This window comes from Manacus vitellinus, unplaced genomic scaffold, assembly GCF_001715985.3.
Source record: "Manacus vitellinus isolate BGI_N305 unplaced genomic scaffold, ASM171598v3 scaffold_29_pilon, whole genome shotgun sequence".
NCBI lineage: Eukaryota > Metazoa > Chordata > Aves > Passeriformes > Pipridae > Manacus > Manacus vitellinus.
In genome coordinates, this window is record NW_021940207.1 from 3,415,015 (window position 1) to 3,435,810 (window position 20,796).

The 20,796-nt window shown below is 41.5% G+C and overlaps 1 protein-coding gene across 3 annotated transcripts in view; it reads right to left on the reverse strand.

Moving 5' to 3' along the window:
- Positions 1-4,666: 4,666 nt before the first annotated feature.
- Positions 4,667-20,796, reverse strand: part of ARMC9 (armadillo repeat containing 9) — a 62,115-nt gene continuing 45,985 nt past the window's right edge. For 2 of the 3 annotated variants that reach the window (XM_018074916.1, XM_008924506.2), the window contains 5 exons: positions 20,584-20,699; positions 16,702-16,826; positions 13,191-13,317; positions 9,123-9,295; positions 4,667-5,760 (listed from right to left, as the gene is read on the reverse strand). In XM_018074916.1, coding sequence (XP_017930405.1) covers positions 5,738-5,760; positions 9,123-9,295; positions 13,191-13,317; positions 16,702-16,826; positions 20,584-20,699 — 564 coding nt within the window. In that variant the 3' untranslated portion in view covers positions 4,667-5,737. The remainder of the gene's footprint in view (positions 5,761-9,122; positions 9,296-13,190; positions 13,318-16,701; positions 16,827-20,583; positions 20,700-20,796) is intronic. The other variant, XM_018074915.1, reaches the window with a different exon arrangement.

Below are 20,796 nucleotides of genomic sequence, written 5' to 3' on the forward strand. Positions count from 1 at the left end.
TTTGGCTGTTTTAAACAGCCCAGTTTCCACAGGCCTTGAGGATGGAAGGGGCTTGATCGAAACAGAACTGTATTCCTCAAGTGCCAGAGCTGCTGTATTTCATTTCCCAGCTGCTCACTTGGATGAGGAAGAACTAGAAAGGAGCCAGTTTCATGGAAAATCATGACAGGCCACGATCAGCCGAGTTAACAAAAAAAAGTCACCTGCTTCAGAGGAGCCAGTCCAGTAGGATACTGCAAATTCAGCCCAGGGGGAAAGCACTTGGAGAAAAGGGTAAAATTTTCAGAGAGACATCCTGCTTGACAAAGAATTCATTTGGTGCTAATGGTTCTGCTTCTTGATACCAGCATGAACCACGCTCCCAAAAGGCAGTGCATGAGCACACACGAACAATACAGTGATTTGTTCTCAGGAAGCATTCAACCTCTGCCAACACTCAACCGGATCCAGACAACGGCGAGGGCAGTCAGACCGGCACATGGCACACCAAAGGAGGAGCTGTATCACTTGGCACAGAGCTGCTATTTCCAGCACTTACATCCCATCCTCATGCTAGCTCAACTTTTTCACTCTTCAGAGGAGGAGGACTATGTTCCTGTAATGAAATCTGGATCTACAAGGGCGAGAATTTTTCCTTGAGATCCTTGACTCCTAAAATCCCTCAGCAAGTGGTCTGATTTGTAAATGGCCTCAGCATTCGAAGCTGTCAGCTACAACTCAATATAAAAGGTACCTTAAACATCTACAGCACAAACCTTATGGTTTCAAGTATCCACTAATTTTTATTTGTCCTGTTTACTTGCTTACTTAACAGAATTAGCTCTGAGCATTATTAAAAGAAAAACAAATACGATGAAGTAACACTTTAAAGACATTTAAAGTTGAAAACCAGCAAGGCATAATGGAAATCATTTTTTAAATTAAATACGCTGCCAGGTCACTGAGAGTGAACAAAACAACTGACATTCCCTAGATCTGTTGACTTAGAATTATATCAGAACAGCATTTCCCATATTTGAAGAACATAAGAACAAAGCACTAAAGCTGTCACCTGGATTTCTTCCTGCTTATTTGAAGGATTCTCACTTTCACTGCAACAAATTACTGCCCTACTTTCTTGGAAACTTGGACCATATGCAAGCACTGCTGAGAGAACTTGTACTAAAAGGAGGACGCATTCCAGAAAGTTATTAGATGTCCCAGAATGTGCCACTGAGCCTATTGTTCAGAGAGCACCAGGTCCTCAAAATGTGGAAATTTGGATCATGATCCTGTAACTGAATACAATGCCCTTCCACTGCAGGGCAGAAAGCAGCCCAGAGATGGGAAGAAACCTGCTTTGAAACATCAGGTCCCAACCACTGACAACATGCCAGGCTAGAAGAATTACTGGTCTGATAATGCAGCAGGGCAAGGTTCTATCTTCTGCACCTAGAAGCTGGTTTCTTTTTAAAATCTATTAGCAGCAGATTCCCACACAGCTTGGCCAGAACGGTCTGGCCTTAGTCTGTTTTGTTTGTCTTGCAACATCTTGCTGTTTCTCACCCTTCATTAGGAGTCCCACTGCTTTTACAACTTCTATGAATAGCTGAGGTTGGGAAAGTGCAGCATAGCCTGGAGAAGCCCATATGGCTCAGTCACAGAGTATTTTGGTACTCAGTTCCCACAGAGTCAGTGGAAGTTTGCAAGGCTCCATCTATCCCCTCTTTGCTGGCCATGCCCACACACCTCCTCAAGCTTGGTGGGCCACACTGCACAGCCAGGGTGCCTGGCAGGGCTCACACACTCCTTTGTTAGATTACACTGAGCAAGGTGCAACTCCAGCATTTCCTTTCTCGGGAAAGGGCTTGTTCCAATGTCGAGCCAGACTGCAAGTGTGAGCATGGCCCAAACTGCCAAGAAGCTGTGTCTCAAAGACTAATTCAAGCCCCAAGCTAAAAGGCAAGCCTAGATGTACTTAATGACCTGGGAGGAAGGCAGCCTGTTCGCTTGTCTGCTACCACTACTCAAAGACGTGCACGAACATAACGCAGTGCTTTTTATCTCTACACTGCAATCTCCACCATGATTTATAAAGACTAGACAAACTTTGTTCAAAGGAACCAACTCAAAGCCAAACCAAGCAACCACTGTCCCTCCCCATCACAGCAATATTTTCCCTTTCAGAGAACTTCCTTGCTTGTCTTTCCCTACACACTTAAATCATACAACAAATAATACTTCTGACACCAAACCAATGTCGCTGGTGGCATCCCACATGCCTGGGCTCTCCTCATGAGAGACCACGAACAATGAGTGGCTCACACCTGCTTTGCAACACTTCTGAGTGAACAACGCTACCTCTGCAGAGGCAGGCCAGGCTGAACAGAAGGGAGCTGTATTTTCCACTTAGATGGAGATAAAACTGTTGGAGACAGAATTTGTCAATAATAAACCAGAGTGAAATGTAAAGAAATGCACACAGTGAAAGTTCATGAACCCCAAAAAACAAACATGTCAGAAAGAGAAAGAAGGGGGGAAAAAATCCCTTTAGAAGTGTTTTTATCTAGTCACTGACAGATAATTTTAAAGCATTCGTACAGAATGATGGTTCTATGCAAACCTATATATACCTACACAGTTTGTCTCAAATAACACTGTCTGTAAATAAAATTACATAATATACGGAAGTTACATCCAAAAGGCATGGTAGCACCACACAGGACTTTGGTCCCAGAAAAACTTCACCTGCAGATCTGTGTGTCCTATGCAATAACTGTACTTGCTTTTTGTAAACGAATTCACAGCTGAAGTGCAATCACACCCTCCCGTTGAGGCAGCAATTTCCACTGCTCCTGTTATGAATTTACCAGGGGGGTGTTGAATCTGGCAGCAGCCTCTATGTGGCTTATACAAAAGACACTCAACAACTGTTCAGTGAGGTGCTGAATTTGCTATGTGTGTGCTACTGACCTGCATTCGGGGTCCTCTCCCCCCTGAACAGTGGAGTCCTACGAACAAAGGCAGAACTGACATTTTTCATTAGCTTCAAACCTTCCTTCTGGCATCACAGGGGCTTTTTGTGAATAAGACAGGGAAAGGAGGACATGTTATTTCCTTGGCCTCTCAAATTAATGTTCAGTTGATAATTATTTCTAAGCATATCCACAGTTTCTCTCAGGCATTTGGAAAATGAAGTCTCTCATGCATTAATATAAAAAATACTCTCTGTTTTCAAACTCCATACTCACATGCCAAAACATCTAAGAGTTGAACATGGAAACATGTACATATAGAGTTCTGCATTGCAACAGGCCTGAGTAAGAAACACACAAGCACACGTACTTCAGTTCGTTCCTTTCAGTCCAATTCAGCAAGATGCAGTTTGGTTTTTCACGAATCTTGATCTGCTGGAGCAGTTGTAGCCATACCTACCAACCACCCTCAGGTGACTGGAAAGGAGTGATAACATTCTGATCTCAATTCATTATAAAATCAGTGAGGTTTTGAGGTTGTTGCTTCCCCCCCCCCCCCAAAAAAAATAGTCTGTACTCAACACTTTTCAAAAGCTGCTCTCCACATCAGAGAATCAGATCTGCTCCAATATGAAACTCAGAACTGCTGTAAAATAAATAAAATTCACTGCTGGAGCATTCTGTGTTATCCGTGTATGCAAATGAATGTGCTTAGCACTTCAGTGTTAACAACCTGGCCATTGATACCACATGATGGAAAAACCTCTGAATTTCAGAGGAAAGAGAAAAGTTGCCTATCCTGGAAAACCACAAGGTGAGCTTTTACGGCTTTTCCATTACTGCCCTTTTGTGAACCAGAGGACATTTTCCCATTAATGGTGTTGATCAGCTCTGAGAGGAGGCAGATGGATCTAAGCACAGGTCAGCGATTTTCTGTGATTTCTTTGTCTAACATGGGGATCAATGTGATGGGGGCTATCCAGTGTCTCTAGTCACTTCATGTCCTATGTAGTTTGGGAGTTAAAGCAACACCTGTACTCTGCCTGCTTCGTGTTAGGTCTGCGAACACCCTGAAGGTACTGAGTAGTAAATTGTAACTCCCACATGAATTTGACCAGATTTTAAGTTAGAGGGTGTCTTCTCCTACAAAACGTCCGAATTCCAATTTAAAGTCTATTATCCAAAGGGGTTTCCTGAACCTGTGTGTGGGAGTCCTTTCTGCAAACATCTGACACCGCACCACTGAACTCAGTGGGTCTCATGGCAACTACATCAGTGGCCTTGGCTCTTCAGTTGCCACAACACACCAAGAGGCACAATTCAAGACCTCGGCAGAAGCACAAAGCTTTCTTCTGGTCCTATGGAAACGACCAGTGGCTTAACAACTCCTCACTGCAGGGGAAGGCAGTGTCACTGCGGGAGTTGCTTTACCTTTCAGGCTGTGTACCACTTGTTTGTTTCTCAAGGTGAAACTCCAAAACCAAACCCTTACCTTCCCCCTTTTTGTACTGGTTAAAGCATTTGTTTTTGAAGTCTGCCTCCTTTTTGTACATCTCTGCCTCAGCAGCAGCCAAGTTCCAATGTAAACTGCATTTATGTGTCCTAACAGCTGTCACATGAGGGGATGCTACTGAAAATCCAATCTCCAGTGAAGACTTAGTGTTTCCTGGTCACTGTTACTTTTGAAAGAACAACAAAGAGCACTAGCTTTGTAATCCACTGGCAGAACTAAATGCTGTGTTTTTTATTTGGTGGAGGGCTTCCTGATCTCTCTTGCCTAGCCAGCACTTCATATTCACCAAAGACCAGCACAAATTCCATGAAGACAAAACCAGACATTGCTCTGAAGTAAAGAACATTAAAAAAACCCAACAAAGACCAAAGAAGATTGACCACAGTCACATGTAAAGAGAAAGTTGCTTCTGATCTGTTCACATTCTCATGGTTTCTTCTATGAAGAAGCAAAGCTCTTTGTTCCAGTGGAAAAAATGGATTATTCTGGATTATTCATTCCACAAATGTGTTACAGTAGAATTAAGAAAAAATGCAGAACGAAGGAATAGGAGTAATTGCTGCAGTTAAAGCTGCTGATCAGATCCTCAGAGGTGAACATGGATGCTGCCTTGGACACTGTCACAGTGTTTTTCATCTGCTACAGGTCAACCAGAAGCTGATGTACTACTTCAGAGACTACTCTAGTCTCTGGAGGCCAAACAGATCTCACCCCACACCACTGCTACAGGCAGTAAAGGCTCTGCACGTGATGTACACTGTCCCTCCTAATGCAGATCCTTTGAACACAGATTATCTCCCAACCCATTCACAAAGGCATAATTTAAAAAACAGCAAGTGACAGGCTGGTTCAGCAAACAATATGTTAAAAAGACACTTGTTTGGTCAGACTCCTCTGCTGTCTCCCTACATACTGTCTCCAAGGGCCATTTACTCTGACACAGAAGGCAGAGAGCAAGAGTTTCTTCTCAAGGTGGCAATGTCACTTTAGAGTAAACTATCAGAGGAACGGGGACTATATCCATGTCCCATATCAGCCCTGGGCTGCTGTTGAGACCTTGAATTGTAATAACAAGGCCCTTGTCTTAGCCAGCTTTAAAGACCACAACAGCATCCCATCAGATAATCCCGGAATCACCGTGCGAGGCGAATGCCATGTGGTGTCAACGACCTCACTCTCTGCTCCGTAGGTCACCAGTAAAGCTCATTACAGGAAGCTGGCTCTGTCCTTCAACAATGTGACAGGTGATTCTCGAGGAAAGGAACTGTTCTCACTTCCTGTAGGACTGGCTGCCTGCAGAAAAACAGCAAGAAAGAGTCTGTCAGCTGAAAGCAGGATTTATTACAAGATAGGAGCTGCCTGAGGGCAACACTTGTGCGACCTGTACAGGGACACAAACATCACAAAAAACATGCAGAAAGGTACTTTATCTCCCAATGCTGCAACTTAAAAGTGCAGAACATATTTATGGCAACCCCTTGTCTAGGGACACAGAAAGAACTGAAAAGGAGTCACCAGGGCCCAGTCGCACTCCCGACAAAAAACATTCCTCATTCTTCTGGTAGAGAGTTTTGTACTGCCCTAGCTCCAATGTGCCCTAGACAGAACTTGGTACACTGCAAACAGCTTCAGCATGCCCATGAAGGGTTGCCTTGAATAGATGCAGAATAAGGAACAGGGTAGATTAAACCATTCAACCATGTCCACATGGAACACAGTTGAAAAGGTCTAAATTTGGAGGTCCCTTTGTTCCTTTTGGAACTCTATGTTCCAGTCATGCTGCCAGTGCCATCCCTGTGCCAGCTAGGAAGTGGAAATCACGGTGGGTCTCAGCATGGTTGGTTTTATTTGGAGGAGCTTGGGTTTTGCTTTAAGGTACAGTTTTAGAGCTCAGCTAACAGCAGCTGGCTGCATCTCAGGCAGGAATCCAGCCCCAGGCCTGTAGCTGAACTAAGTACCTGTGCTTCCTCTGCATTCCTCAGGCATTCCACACACTCCACGCTCCAAGAGGAGCAGTCCAGCTAGTTCAGCTAGGTTTATATAAAATCAACTTGTTTCCAGAAAATACACCTATAATAAATATTAAAATCAAGCTAAAAATGTGCCTCTAAAATAAGTGAGCACAGCAAGTACAATCAGAAACTCATCTTTTTCTCATCATGTCCCTCATCTGTAAAAACCTGCATTTCTCCAGAAATACCAAGAAATCCACAAACTAAAGATAGTCTTCCACTGGAACAGAGTCTCTTGATATGTAAAAACCTATGTACCTATGCAGCAGGCAAATGGAGGCAGCAACTGCTGAAATCTACTGATTGCTGATATCTGTGCATTTGATACCATTTTGGATTTACAGATGAGTCAATCAGGAAATTAAAGGACCAGTAGCATAGAGTTTTACTAGGGAAACATTAGGGGCTCACCTTGCCTGCACCTTTAAGTAACAGCTGAGAATCACCTTTGAAAACCTCAAGTTTTAACACAGAAGCTTAAAGCCCCTTTTTAGTCCTTTAAAAATCTGGTTCTCATAACTTTCATCTCATTTTTCCCAACCACAAACATCTGTGTGAAAGCCCCAGCAGGATGGACAAGAACTAACAGGTGCTCTGTGACAGCAAGAACACAACAAGTTTGGATACATATACACAGAGTGAATGGAAGATGACTTGTTTGCAAAATAATTTCTTTGCTATTTTTAGCAGGAAGATTTTAACATTCAATTAGCATCAATGTTGATGCTAAGTCTGTCTCATGGCACATGTGGACACACAGAAAATGATAACCTGGAATCCCAAGATAAAAATTTGGAGAAAAGGTAAATGGACACACAGCAAGTTGGGATGCCTGCTATACATTCAGCTTTGGGATGCACAGACGAAGAAGAGGAATATTGTAAGACATATCCTACCCAATAAAAGTTAGAAGAGCTCAAGAGTCTGGACTAACAAATCACATATACTGAATCCACAGAGAAACCCAAGTGACCTACTTTAATGCAATTTGAAAATAAAATATGTTATGCACTGTGCCACTGGAAAAGGATCTTGCTCCAGAACCAAGATGTATATGTCACATCTTTCCTAGGACACACACACCCAGGAATGTAAAGCTGCCCTGGAGAAACTAGAATATGTGGAGGAGTTTTTGTGTGCACACACACAGACACACATACACAGTGATTTTCCTTTCTTCATCAGGGCTTCTTTTCAATGGTGTAATGAACCGAAACAGGAACCAGAGACAGACTCCTGGGTGTTACACCACAGCCAGTCAGGGCAGAACAGTGCTGCTGTCACAGGAAACAGAAAGCACTGATGCCAGAGGTGAAACATGGGGCACATGCAGCAAAGGTTAAGCCGAAAGAGCCGGCAGTATTACCTCAGCACAGGAATGTTCATGCAAGTAATGTCTAGGTCAAAACCTCCTTCCACCACCAAGGACATTCCCTTCCATTGCGACACCTGTACTGCCTGAATAAAATCACACTATTTACCTGCACATGCAACTGTGTGGAATGACAAAAGAGTGAGCAACACAGAAGATTTAGGATGCTCTTTCCAGCCCAGTTACTGATTTATTAGGTTATTTCAAATCTCTTAGTTTCATTTTCCATATTTGTAATGAGGAGCTAACCATATATATATACACCTCCAATTTCTTGGGAAGGTATTAGTTATTATGTTTTTGTGAAATGTTTCAAGGTAACAGTTACAGTTAAAGAACAGAATTGATGTTACATTGTGATAAAATAATCATCACTGAACTTGTTACAATGCATTTGAAACAAGGATATACATTGCTCCTGCCATTTTCACTGATGGTGGAGACACAGGTGTATTTGAACCCAGCTAGTCCTATCCACACTCCTGGGAAAAAGCTTAATAATTACTGAAGAATGCATCTTTCTTCCCTCTCCATCCCAAAACACCTCCACAGCTAACACACCATGTGTTTAGTGATGTGTGAATATTCAAGATCAACATTTCCACTTTATTGGGCTTGTGTTGCCTGGCTTAAAGCAAGTGTCCATCCTTTTCCTCCAACCTCAAATGAAAGCCCTCCTCTCTTTTGAAGCGCCTGCAGACTAGTACTGCTTAAACTTTTTCAGGCCACAACACAGCCATGTGGTTCTGAAGTACAAGCCTCCAGAAGAATGGTGACTGCCACAAGCAGCACACTTTGTTTGGTTCTCTGCTCACCAGGCTGCCCTGAGCCCATCTTTGAACTGCCTGACTCTGGTCTACATTCAGTTGCAGTGTAGACACACCCAGGGATCCAAATTCAAGAACGTTAAACAAGTTACACAGCGGAGTGAACAAGTGTCTAAAGAAAAGGAAAAAGTTTGATGACATCTAGAGAAAGTCTAATCTGAGATCAGAAACTTCCAAAACAACTTCTGAGAATTTGGGCCACTTTTCTCCACCCAGAGAAAAGAAAAAGCACGTCTTGTAACTGCTCACATGACAGCCTGGAAATAAGAGCAGTGTTCAGCAGGGTGTAATTACATGGTTGTACATCCTGCAGACGACAAGTACAATGTCATATACTCCTGGCACATTAGTAGCCTACGACCTCATTCCTAACGAGTTTCTACAGTGCTCCCTCCTTTCCCACCCCAAGGAATGACAAATAGAATGATGACTTTTTCCACTTACTCTGTCTGCTCCTTGTGGATGATCCTGAGGAGTTGGGACAGCTTGTTTGTTGGGGTCCAGACTGAGAGAACTGGGGGGCAATGGCTGGGACCTTTCCCTTTCTTGGGCTGGTACTCTGCCCTTCCGGAGTGCGAGGGATCTTAGGTTTGCTGGTGAAGGCTGAGGGAAACTCGCTGTAGGAGGAGATGGAAAGGGTTAGCAATGCATGGAGAAATATGTATGCATAGTAAGTCTGCAACCAAGTGAAACCTGCAGTACATGCTGTGCTGTGACAGCATGACAGGCTGCTCAAAATTCAGGGAGACTGCAAATGGAGAAGAACATGGCACCACAGGTACTGCCCTGGCATATGTACTCACTGTGAAGCCTCTAACCTGGCTCTGCCGACCTCTCTATCCTACTCAAACCTCATTCTTTGCACAACAGGATTGAACAGGTTCAGTTAAGCTCCCTGTAAATCAGTAATTGATCTTTAGCGTGTTTTCCATTGTATTTATCACATTCAGTGACTCATTCTGAGGTGGAAAAAATACACAGATATGCTACAGCACAGGAACACATCCTTTTCGGGCACAGACACCATAATTTCTGCCAGGTATAGGTCACAGTTTTGGTAGACACAGGCAGCCTCCCTGGCTCCTGGCTGAGATAAGATCTGTAGAACTCCCTGAAGGCTTTGTCGAAAGAGCAAAAAGCTGTGATGGCATCTATAAAATAAATTCCCTAAGCACACAGGTTCCTTGTTCACACTGAGAACATAAAACATCTGCTGCTATTTCACAGTCTGCATGTGCTGCAAGAATACCATTCTTCAAAATTTAGTCAATAATGTGTGAGGATACACTGTTCTTCCTTGCTCCCAGAATGTATTCCTTCCTAGGTACAAAAATAGAGGCTACCAGGAAATAGCAAGGCTCTAAAATAATTCTGAATCTATATTAATGTTTGCAGTAGTGATTCGATTTTCTCTTAAAAGGAGAAAAAGTTGAACTGAACTAATAGTTACATGAAAAAGCTCATCATATTTAAAAAAGGTAATGAAAGAGTCAAACGAGATCCAAAAAGGTGCCATCCAAAGAGCAGTGATTAAAATGGAATGTCTCCGTGTTACTAACTCCACCAAAAGAACCCTTTGTGACAATCAGAAAGGGTGATTAGGAGGATTTTAAAGATATTTAATCTCTCCTCCTCCCCTGGGAATGCTGCTGAGTCAGTGCTGATTAGCCCTTCCACAGCCCTACTTCACCTTGCAGGGAGATTTGAGCAAGTGTTCCTTTTGTATTTTAAATAGCATTACTGCCTGTATTTTGCATTTGTATACGATAACAACTGCTCTGCTAAGAACCATCTCTGCAGCCCTCTACCTACGAGTATTACAAGTGTTAACACTTGTCTCACTTCAAAGGAAGAGGTGGCAGATGGCAGCAGAAACATACCAGCAAAACAAACTCAAAAAAGTAAAATCGTCTACATAGAACTCCAAGGCATGGACCACAGAAATATTTAAATATCTTTCTCTCCATAAAACAGTCTCATTGTTATTGCTTTTTTGTCATTTTACTCACTTCGGTAAAGTGAGCTAATTCAAGTGAATTGGTTTTTCAATTCACTTGTCCTCTTCATGATAATCTTATGTGTGCTATGATATTCTTAGGTAGATAAAAAAGGGAGATTCAACAGCCTCAAAGCAGTTTTTGAGCCACAAATGAGGGGTTTCTTTCCTAATTCAACAATTAGGAGATGAGACAGGAACACACAAAGGTGAATTAGACCATTTTCTCCAAGAATACACTTGGACTTTTGACCAATTCTACCAGATCATCAGAAAAGCAAAGCCAATACAGATCTAAGAAGGCCCTGCAGAGTTTAAGTTCTTTATTATGATAATACCGGACTCAGTCACAATTAAAAAAAGTGCTTTTTCAATCAGTCACAACTGTAAACTCAAGTCCGCTATAAATTTATCCTTGACTGGCTAAAAAGCACAATAGTGCTATATTCTTACATGATCAAAATGCAACAGGGAGGGAATAGCAATGCCAGGGCAGCTGCCAGTCTGACATGCATCAGTTGGAATAATCATTTGTTCCTGTGGAAATAAAACAACTGCAACAGAAATGTCACTGCCAGGGTCTCGTTCTTCTCTCAGACTGATTTTGTTGAATTTCACTTATCTCTGTGCAGTTAAATTCCCAATTTATACTGGTAAGTAAGAGGGGAAAGAGCAGTTTCTGTTTCCCCACTCCAACTCAGTCCTCCTTTTCTCATAAATACCTCTTTAGGAAGGTCTTGGTATTTACCTAATAGGTATTTGCCTCTAGGAAGGAGACATTTCTTACAGTGGACAAAACCATGAGCAAAGCAGTGATTTATTAGTTCTGTTTGTTATGCAAACAAATTGAACAACAGGAGTGAAAGAATGAAAAGGCAGGTCTAGCTATTGCAACACCAACATATTAACAAAAGACCCTTGACACAGAAAACCCGGTGTTGGCTTGGACTGTGTGAATGGCTACATTCCCATATCCGTAACTCGAGGCTGCATTTGGAAATACGATTTACTAATTCTAAGAAAGTACTAGGTGAAAAGATATTATCTTCCTCTGCAGGATACTGCACCTGTGCTTTCAGTTCTATCAAGTCCATCCATGACTGAGATTTAGACATACATTTATGAAGAAAAATTAAAGATCACTGGGGACATGCCTTTTTAATAACAGGTTATGACTGTAGAGAAGCAAATCACCTCACTAAAGTGGGGGGCAAGATGCTGCCAATTTGACTTGTTTTTTGCAAGCCAAAGCCTGACAAATAATCTCTCTCTCCATCACAAAGGAAGCAATTTGGTCATAAACTTTTCATGGTCTCTTTCTATGATGTGCTCAGCTACTGTTACAACGGACAACAGAAATAAAACCAGTAATGATGGGACAGAGGTATGACTACTAAGTACTTCAGCTGAAACCAGTGATAATTTGTTGACAATATGTAATTTCTCAGATCTCACCATGGAAACATCTCAGTTGGGAAAAAACCTCCCAGCCAAACAATCGAAAGCACACCAACCTCCTAAAAAACCCCAAAACCACACACAGGCATCTGTAGACCTGAAGGAAACAAAGTTATAGGCAGAGAGTCCAGTTTTCAGAAGTTCTAGAGCTTTAACTGACACAAATCATCAAGACCTCTGAAAAATCAGGTCCATGAAGAGCTAGTAAAACCTTTCCTTTAACACATCTCCACCCGTTCTGTGATTTAGTCCTGGAATGTACTTGCTTTTAAAATTTCTCTACACTTACTGTTTAAAACTTGGCCCAATCAAATTCGCTATAGGAAAAAGCTGTTAATGTCTGAAGGACACATGCAGGCCCTGAAAACTTTGGTAAACCTTGGTCCAATTGCTAATGAATTCCTAGTTCTCATCCAATATATAACATCACAGTTGTACACATGACAAAGGCTTCACAGAGGGCTCAAGGTACCAGCAGGATAAGGAGAGCAAGACCTTTCATTTAACAGGAATAATTTCAAGGAAGAGTTGAATCTCATTGCTGGGTGACCTCATAATATTGCCTCCTTTGCTATATCCATCTAGAGGATAAATCAGAGACTCTGGTCAGCAGTGCTAGCAACTCAGAGTGTTTAAACACCCTGAACCCACTTTAAATGCTTCATTTTTCTTCCTTCGGCAAGTTAATTCCTGCCCTGTTCCCACAGTCCTACCTATTTCTTTAATAAATGATTTTTCATGGGCTAGAGTCAAGTCATCTAAGGAAGCAATCAGGAAGTTTTATTTGCAGAAGACTGCGTTGAGCACGCATGTGAAGTTCATTAATAATGTCTTGCTTGAGATTTCTCCCATTCTGAACCAGATGCTTCGAAATTGAACAGCTGCCTCTGGCACAGCTAAGGGTATTTTGTTTGGCAAGCGCCACCACAGCTGTCTCAGGCCAGACTACATCATACATCAAATGACTTCACAGATTGTCTTTACAGCAGCATGGAATTAGCTGGTAAAACCCATCAGACTCCTCTTATAGTTCTAGATATCCTCTGGATAAATCATACCTATACAATTGCCCATTGATGCTGTCCTCAGTGAAGTCTTGGGAAGACAAGATATTGTCATCAGCTGGGATGCTTCGGTCCATTCTTTGGCCTGGTGAGAATACTTCAGATGACTTCATTTCAACTGCTATTTAAAAAAGAAACACAGTTCAGGGAGCAGTTTTCTCTTTACAGTTTTACTAGAAATACAATCAAGTCGCAGTTGCTGCTGTATGAAGTCCTGGAGGTATTAGCAGGCTACTGAGTTAGTGTGGCAGTGCACTACAACTCATCACCTGAGCAAAACAACTGCAACTGTGATACTTCCAGCCCTCTGTGGCTGGAAAATAACCTGGTTGCACTTTGCAGTAGCAATGGGATAGGAGCATGCAGACCATCACTTCACATATATTAGCTAATGTCCACTACCTTATTAAAATCACAGCAACTCAACCACTTGCACTTCTCTGTATCCACAGTAACAGGTAGCCACTGCAGACAAAACCCAGTGTTTTACACTTCTGTCAGACTTGCTTTCCTCCATTAATGGGGAAGTGAAGTACAGTCAGTTTGCTGAGAGACACAAGGCTATCAAGATGTGCAAGTTCAATGAATGTTTAGGGAAAATGCCTAGCTCCATTCCTGCTGTGCTCAGGACAGGCTGCCGTCCTGATTTGCTCTCACATGCTGATATGAATGCAGATCAGGTCACTGTCAGACAAGCATTTCTCTGCCCAGCACGTGTTCTGTCTGACATTCAGCATAATAAGTGCAGTAAGACAACCAGGGTTCATCTTTAGTCCACAAGTTTTCTGCTCACAGGAGACAAGAAAGGAAAAGTGCCACAATTATTGATTTACCAAAGTGACAAATAGGGAGGACGGACCCAGACAAATTCAGACCGACCCAAGAACAGCTGAATATTTCCAGGCATAGAGGACATTAAGAACTGTTCTTATTTTTAGAAAACAAAATAGGATCAACATTTCCTGAGGCTAAATTTAGCCTTCTTGAGATAGATATGAGCTTGATGATACTAATTGTTCACATGAAGCTTTTATTCTGTTTTTTCACTCTTGATCTCTTACTACTCATTTCATGACTTGCCTGCATGAAACTGAGTCCCAAAGCATTCATGTGATCCTGGAAAACACATATTCTGAAGTAAGCAGCTTTCTGGTGCTGCAGAACGACCATCAGACCAAGATCAGAACTCAATAAATTGCATATCTATTGAACAGCAAAGATGTTTGGCAGGGAATGATGAGGGCCTCTAGAAGTAGTACAATTATTTTTACACCTTTCTGTCATGTACTGTTCCCTGCTGTATCTTAGAAGGCACTAGAAGAGAAAGGGTTTATTTTCCATTGTCTTAAATTACAGCCTTTCTGATTTAAATATTACAAACCCCACCGCCCTTTGGAAAACAGGAGCTATCCAAAGACCCAGTTCAATTATCATTATGTAGAATGAAAGTCCTGTCACTGACATAACAACCAAGGGGTCCAGCAGTGCGGTCTCTTTTTTCACTTCTCTTCTCCTACTCCTCATTTCTAAGTCCCAAAAGATAAGAAAGACAAGCACATATATCACTGGCTACTTGCAAAAACCCAGAACCAAACTCAGGCAATCCTTCAAGTAGTCTCAGTGTTATTTTATAGCCTGTAAGAATATGTAGAGAAATGTATAGAATTGCCTCTGTCACAGAAAAATTGTTTGTCTTTTCACATTTATAATGCATGTAAACTTGCAATATGCTCTATATTATGACCTCCAAGATTTTCCTACAAGAAAAGAGTATAATCCAGTAGTCTTATTAGTAGCCATCTGCATTTAATTTTGACTGAAAACAGATAAACTTTTAGACATAGGTTGCAAGCAAAGTTCTGGCAATATGAAGCATTAAAGTGTGTAGGAACTTCTTCAGCATGAAGGCTTTGAATCAATATTCACCAAAAATTAACACCATTTACACTGCTGACATACTGAGGCTCTCTGTTTAAAACTCCTCACAAAGCTTTACAAGTAAACTATCAGACAGCAACAGCAGCATAGAAAAAGTGACAGAGATGAGTGAATGCATTTCACTGGCAAGATATTATCAAGATGTGGTTCAGAAGGCATGTTGAGCTCTGAATGGCTGCATAACACATTAGGAATTGCATCCAATTACACTTTAAAACAGCAAATAGGAACACTTTTGATATCTTCTTGGCTTAACTTCCTTTACAAAGCATGAGTATGTAAAAATGCATTCTTTATTTTCTTCTCTATAGGAAAACTGTCAAGTCAGTATGCTTTTGACTAATTTACAACCTTTGCTGACCTGAGTCGCAGCCCTGGGATGGGCTCAGCTGTACTCAAGGTGTTACTGCGCACAGCAAGCTGAGGACAGAAACTCTCATTCCTACACAATAGCAAGCACTCAAGTGCCCATCTTGGACAGGAGCTTCACCTGCTTCTATCATACAGCTTCCATTCAGCATGTTGTATTTATCAGCTCTAAGGCATTATGCAAGCAAATTCCTGTCTGCAAGGCCTCGGTCACTTTTCTCAGAATCCCTTTCATTTCCTTTAGGAAATTTAAAAAAAATAGAAGAGAAAGTAAAAAGTATGCTCTTCCCTTACTGCTTCAAAGCATATTTTTCAGCAAAGTAAAGGCACACTTTGTTTCAACCTATTAATAATTCTGTCCCGGATATGCTGCGAGATCCTTTATCTAAGATTGCTGAACATTTTGCCTTAAATCCATAACTAGAAAATGTTAATGAATCTCTGCAAGAAGGCAGAAACTCTCACATTCAAAGTTCCATGATCTTGTGCATATCAGAAATTCAGAAATCAAGTATTTCAGAAGTCTATACCCTTTTAAATTCCACCACATGTTTCTGAGCTCTCAGGCCCAGCTGAGTTTGCATTCATTTCAGCTGAAGCTGCAAGGGCAGAATCTTTAGCAGCATCACCCACAATGCAACTACACAGCATCAGGCTGCCCATCCTCCACAACCTTGGATGGTCTGAATACAGTTGCAAATCTAAGCAGAGAACTGCAGCTGCCTTCAACTTTAACACAGAGGTCCAGCCAACAGAGCCTGCAGGTGCCAGCAGACAGTGATTCATTTAGATCCAAACAAGGGTATATTTGATCATGCAAGGGGCTTTGCCCGTTGGGAAGTGCACTGTCTCTGGGCTGCAGCTCTTTGCCTCGGCAGAGGACATTGCAGAATGAAATACAGTATCCTTCATGCATCGGAAGCCCTTGGTTTGATCCTTGGTACTTCCACAGGAAACAAGATGGAGCCAGGCAAGTGAAACCATTGGTGTCTGCTGACCACAGACTCACTCAGCTCGAGCCAAAGTCTACTGTGTGCACCAAGGTCCTGCAGACTGACACAGGGTCTATAAATAGAGGGACATCTCCACACTATAACAAAAAAATCTTAATCTACAATACACAAGCCAGGGCCCCAACAGGTGCCCCAGTCAAGAAAGGCATCAGCAATTAACAACAGCATTCACAGACTACCCTTACATGAAGGGGAAATGCAGAGGTCAGAAATGCTGGACTGGCTCCCACCACAAATGGGAGAATGACCACTCGGAGGAGACTGCAGCTTCTCATCCCCATCGTGACAAGAACTGGCATCGTTTTCTGGCCTGGAGGAGAAAGGAGAATGCAGGGTGAATGCTTACAGTACAGTTACATGAGAGTAAATTCTAATTTCTTCTAATTGCCTGTAATGACATAGTAGATATTGAAATTATTTTATATTTCATATTGCAAACCAGTGCTAAAGACATAACTGCTTGACTGTAGCTCCCCTAAACCAGTTGACATCAGATGTATTTGAAATTAACATTTTTTCCTACTGCAATTCCTACTGCAATAAAAGAGCTGAGGAAAGGAAACCGTAACTGGAAAGGAAACCATAACTCCCTGCAGTCTGAAGATCCAAAATACCAGCATGACACTTAAAGAAAAAGACTATAGAAATGGGCCTGAGAGATCTTCAAAAATTAGCTTTTTCAAGGATTTAAGATTCACTCCTGAATATTACAAGGATCTCACTTTAAAGAGCAGTATGCAACACAGACTTAAAGTAGGTGAGAAGTAGAACTCTTGATTTCACAAGTGAGGTGGATTAGTGAGAAACTGAAGCAGCTGAAGGACAGAACAGGAACACAACTGCTTAATAGTAAGCAATAAAACACAGCAAAAGCAAGAGCAGTGCGAAAAAATGTGTGAAAAGAAGTTGGCAGACACAGAAAGTTTCCCTGCCCAATATCAGGTTAAGGTAACTAAACTATATCTCTAGTGAAAACGATGCAGTCCGAGGAGGCAGTTAATGATTTCACAGCTCAATCAGTTTCTAAGGAACAGCTAGCAGAATATTAAATAGTTCAATCCCCCTTGAGTCATCTCAGCCAGCAAGTCTTTAAAGAGGAGGGAAAATGAAAAAAATAAAAAGAAAGAAGGCAGCTTTCCAGTATTTCCTGACTCCCTCAGCTCCATACAGCAAGAGCTTGTCCATACAGGGATCCCATGACAATTCATCTGAAGTAACTACAGCCTTGTCTGCACTGGGAAGTCATAGAAAAATTAGCATGGAATAGCTGCTACATGTGCAGTGGCTATTCTGCATTAATTTTCTGTGTGAATACTTCTATTCAGCACTAGAAATCTCCACCCCTCCTCCTCCTTTTGGAGGTTTGAACCAACAACTCAAAGAGATACGTTATAATATCTCCAACTGCTTCCTCTTTCATGATGTTTTTAAACGGAATATATTATGTGGAGTGTCACATGAAGAAATTCAAACAAGTTACATTCACTTCAATTCTGAATGGAAGCATTTACACAAATTTTTAATGTAGTTTAACTACTCTGATGAATCAAAAATTTCAGATAATTCAGATATCAGGTAGATAAGTTGTACATGAGGCAGAAGTGTTTAACATTTTTCGCAACTTTTCATCTGATACAAGCCACTTAAATACATCCAGTTCAGATATTGCTTTCAAATCAAGGCAGATAAGATTTTACTGTCTTCCTCTTGCAATAATTCCTAAGCAAGCATTTCCTCATTTTAGTCAATGAATTAGTACTAAAATTAGAACAGCATAAAAGCCATCAAAGCTTGTCCTTTTTTGCTATAAAACGTAGTTCAAGAATGTCTTCATCTATTCACTGCAGTTTTCTTGTGCACAAATTAGCTGGATAGAAAGGACAAGCTTCTCATTCAGGGTGGTATCACTTGTTTCCTACTTAAAACGTGTGAGCACCAAACACTCATATTATTTCTACCATTTGGCCAGAGCAGGAGGGAAATTAATTTTCAGATATTTTCACCTCGTTAGATTTCTGCCGTTTACATTTTTCCTTCCTAGTTTGCACAGTGGGGCAACCTGTAAAGGCTGCTTCACACCTTCAAACTAACACTTCTCTTAGACCCAAAGCTACCAGAACCAGTATGGCAGAAATGTGTTTTTAATTCGTCTCCAGCAGTGACCTGAAGCCATCTTGCAGAGGCACGAGCTGCACAACTGTTCAGCTGAGGAGATTCAAGTTTCACCAAAATGTGCGTCACTCCAGTACCCCGGGACGCTTAAGCAAACACACTGCCCGGGTAGGTGGTGGTAAAGAGAGGCACGAGATCGCTTCCAGAGGTTATTCCTGATGCGTAAATTGCAGTGCACTACATGGCACCATGAAATAAAAAGCCACTCCCACAGGTCTGCCACTGTTTTTCTGACTTCCCATAAGAAAGTCAATTCGTTCTCACAAGCTTGGTTTTCTCTCTGCTTACAAAGCAGGAATGTAATGCTTAGACATTTCAGTGGTAACTAATATTTTTTCCTGAAAAAATACTTTCTAAATAGGCTGTAAGGCTGTCCTAACAGCCAGTTCCACAGAATCAGTCCAGGTCTCCTAGTCCACCATGGGATAAATACTGCACCGGGAAAGTGGGACCTTGAACTCTGTAACACTGACCCCACAGTAAAGTGGCAACATACGTTTAGTCATATTTTAGCTAGTCTAGATTTTTAAGGCCTGCAGCTCTTTTGGAGGACTGCAGGAAAAAGATTAGATAATCACTATGTTACTAATATGAGCTTATATTTATTAGTTGCTGTTTCTGTTGACATACAAACACACAGATTTAACACACAGGGAGAGGTCTTGCAAAAGCTGTGGACATTATGATGGTGCAGAAGGTTGACCACAGTGAGAAAGGACACAAAGTAAGAACACCAAATTCACATTCAGGCTATGCCAGGCAGATGAAGTAGATGCCACGTTCAAACAGATGCCATTTTATCCAGGCTAGTACTCAGAATAAAAATTAAGACTGCAAGACAAATTCTGCCCTGGGATAGCCAAAGATTCTTTTTTTTCTGCTTCGTAAGTGTACGTTTCCTTCATCTGGCTTTTTAAAAAACTAAATGTCATCCGGTCATTTTTCCATGCCCAGATCTGGTACCTTACACTTGTCTGTTCTAAGGTCCTGGTAACCTGATATGTTTAATCCCATACAAACAGTACACCTGCCAAAAAGACATATTTGGATGGCTCAGGAGGGCTCCTAGTCAGATCATCTGCTTGTAGGAATGCTAATGCCAGCATGAGACAGTAGGAGGGAATAAACATGGGCAAGATGAAGTTGCGACCACTCCTTGTCCGAAACAACAACAGACTTCAGTCAGATTCAACTACACCTGTGTAACTACAGCCTGAATCAGTCCTCTGTATCCATCTTCCACACTGAAAAGAGGAGGAAATGTATCTTAAGAAAATATGAATGTGAAAGCAAACAGTGGCAGGGGGGATGACATGGGACAATCATCAGCGCTGATGGGTTCTTCTAAGAACCACATCTAACTCCACTGCACTGTTCTGTTTCAGGTTACCTGTTCATTTTAACACACTTGGCTATATTGATACTGTGACTTTTGAGTACCTGTTATTCATACTTTGTTAGACATGTAGTCTCTCAGATTAAGTATCCACAGAAATGAAAACATGAAATCCTCACAATAACAGCTGCCTGTATCGTAGCTACCTAAATTTGACCAAATACAAAACTGAATGGAACTGAAAGTAAAAAAATAATTTAAATTTGAAATCTCATTGGTATTTTACTTCCATGGTCAGGACAGTGAGGAGGACAGGTATCATCTCAGAAATTAAGGCACTCGACTATTTCAAGTATGTGACCTCAGGCAATGGATCTTCCTCTGCCTACAGTATTCCACTCCTTTTTTTGAAATTATCTTTAAGGAATGACAATGGCAATGCACTTTTAGGTAGGGAAGGTTTATTTATTAGGCACTGTTGTGGTTTTTTTCTTTGTTGTTGTTTTGCTTTTTAAAGGAGCTTAGAAAACTCAACTTGGTCTCATTTGTTTGGACTTACATCAGGTAGGCAGTTCTGTGATAACCTGGTGTCACAGGTCTCTGGAGAGGCTCATCTATACTCTGATGGACACCAGAAAATAGCTTCTTCTTAGTTTTTGGAGTATGAGTCATTATCTGATACACAGAAAATGAAGAAAAAAAATAAATCAGTGAAAAGACAAGTAATTGGAGCCACAGAGAACATTCTATAGAAACACTGCATCAGAAACTA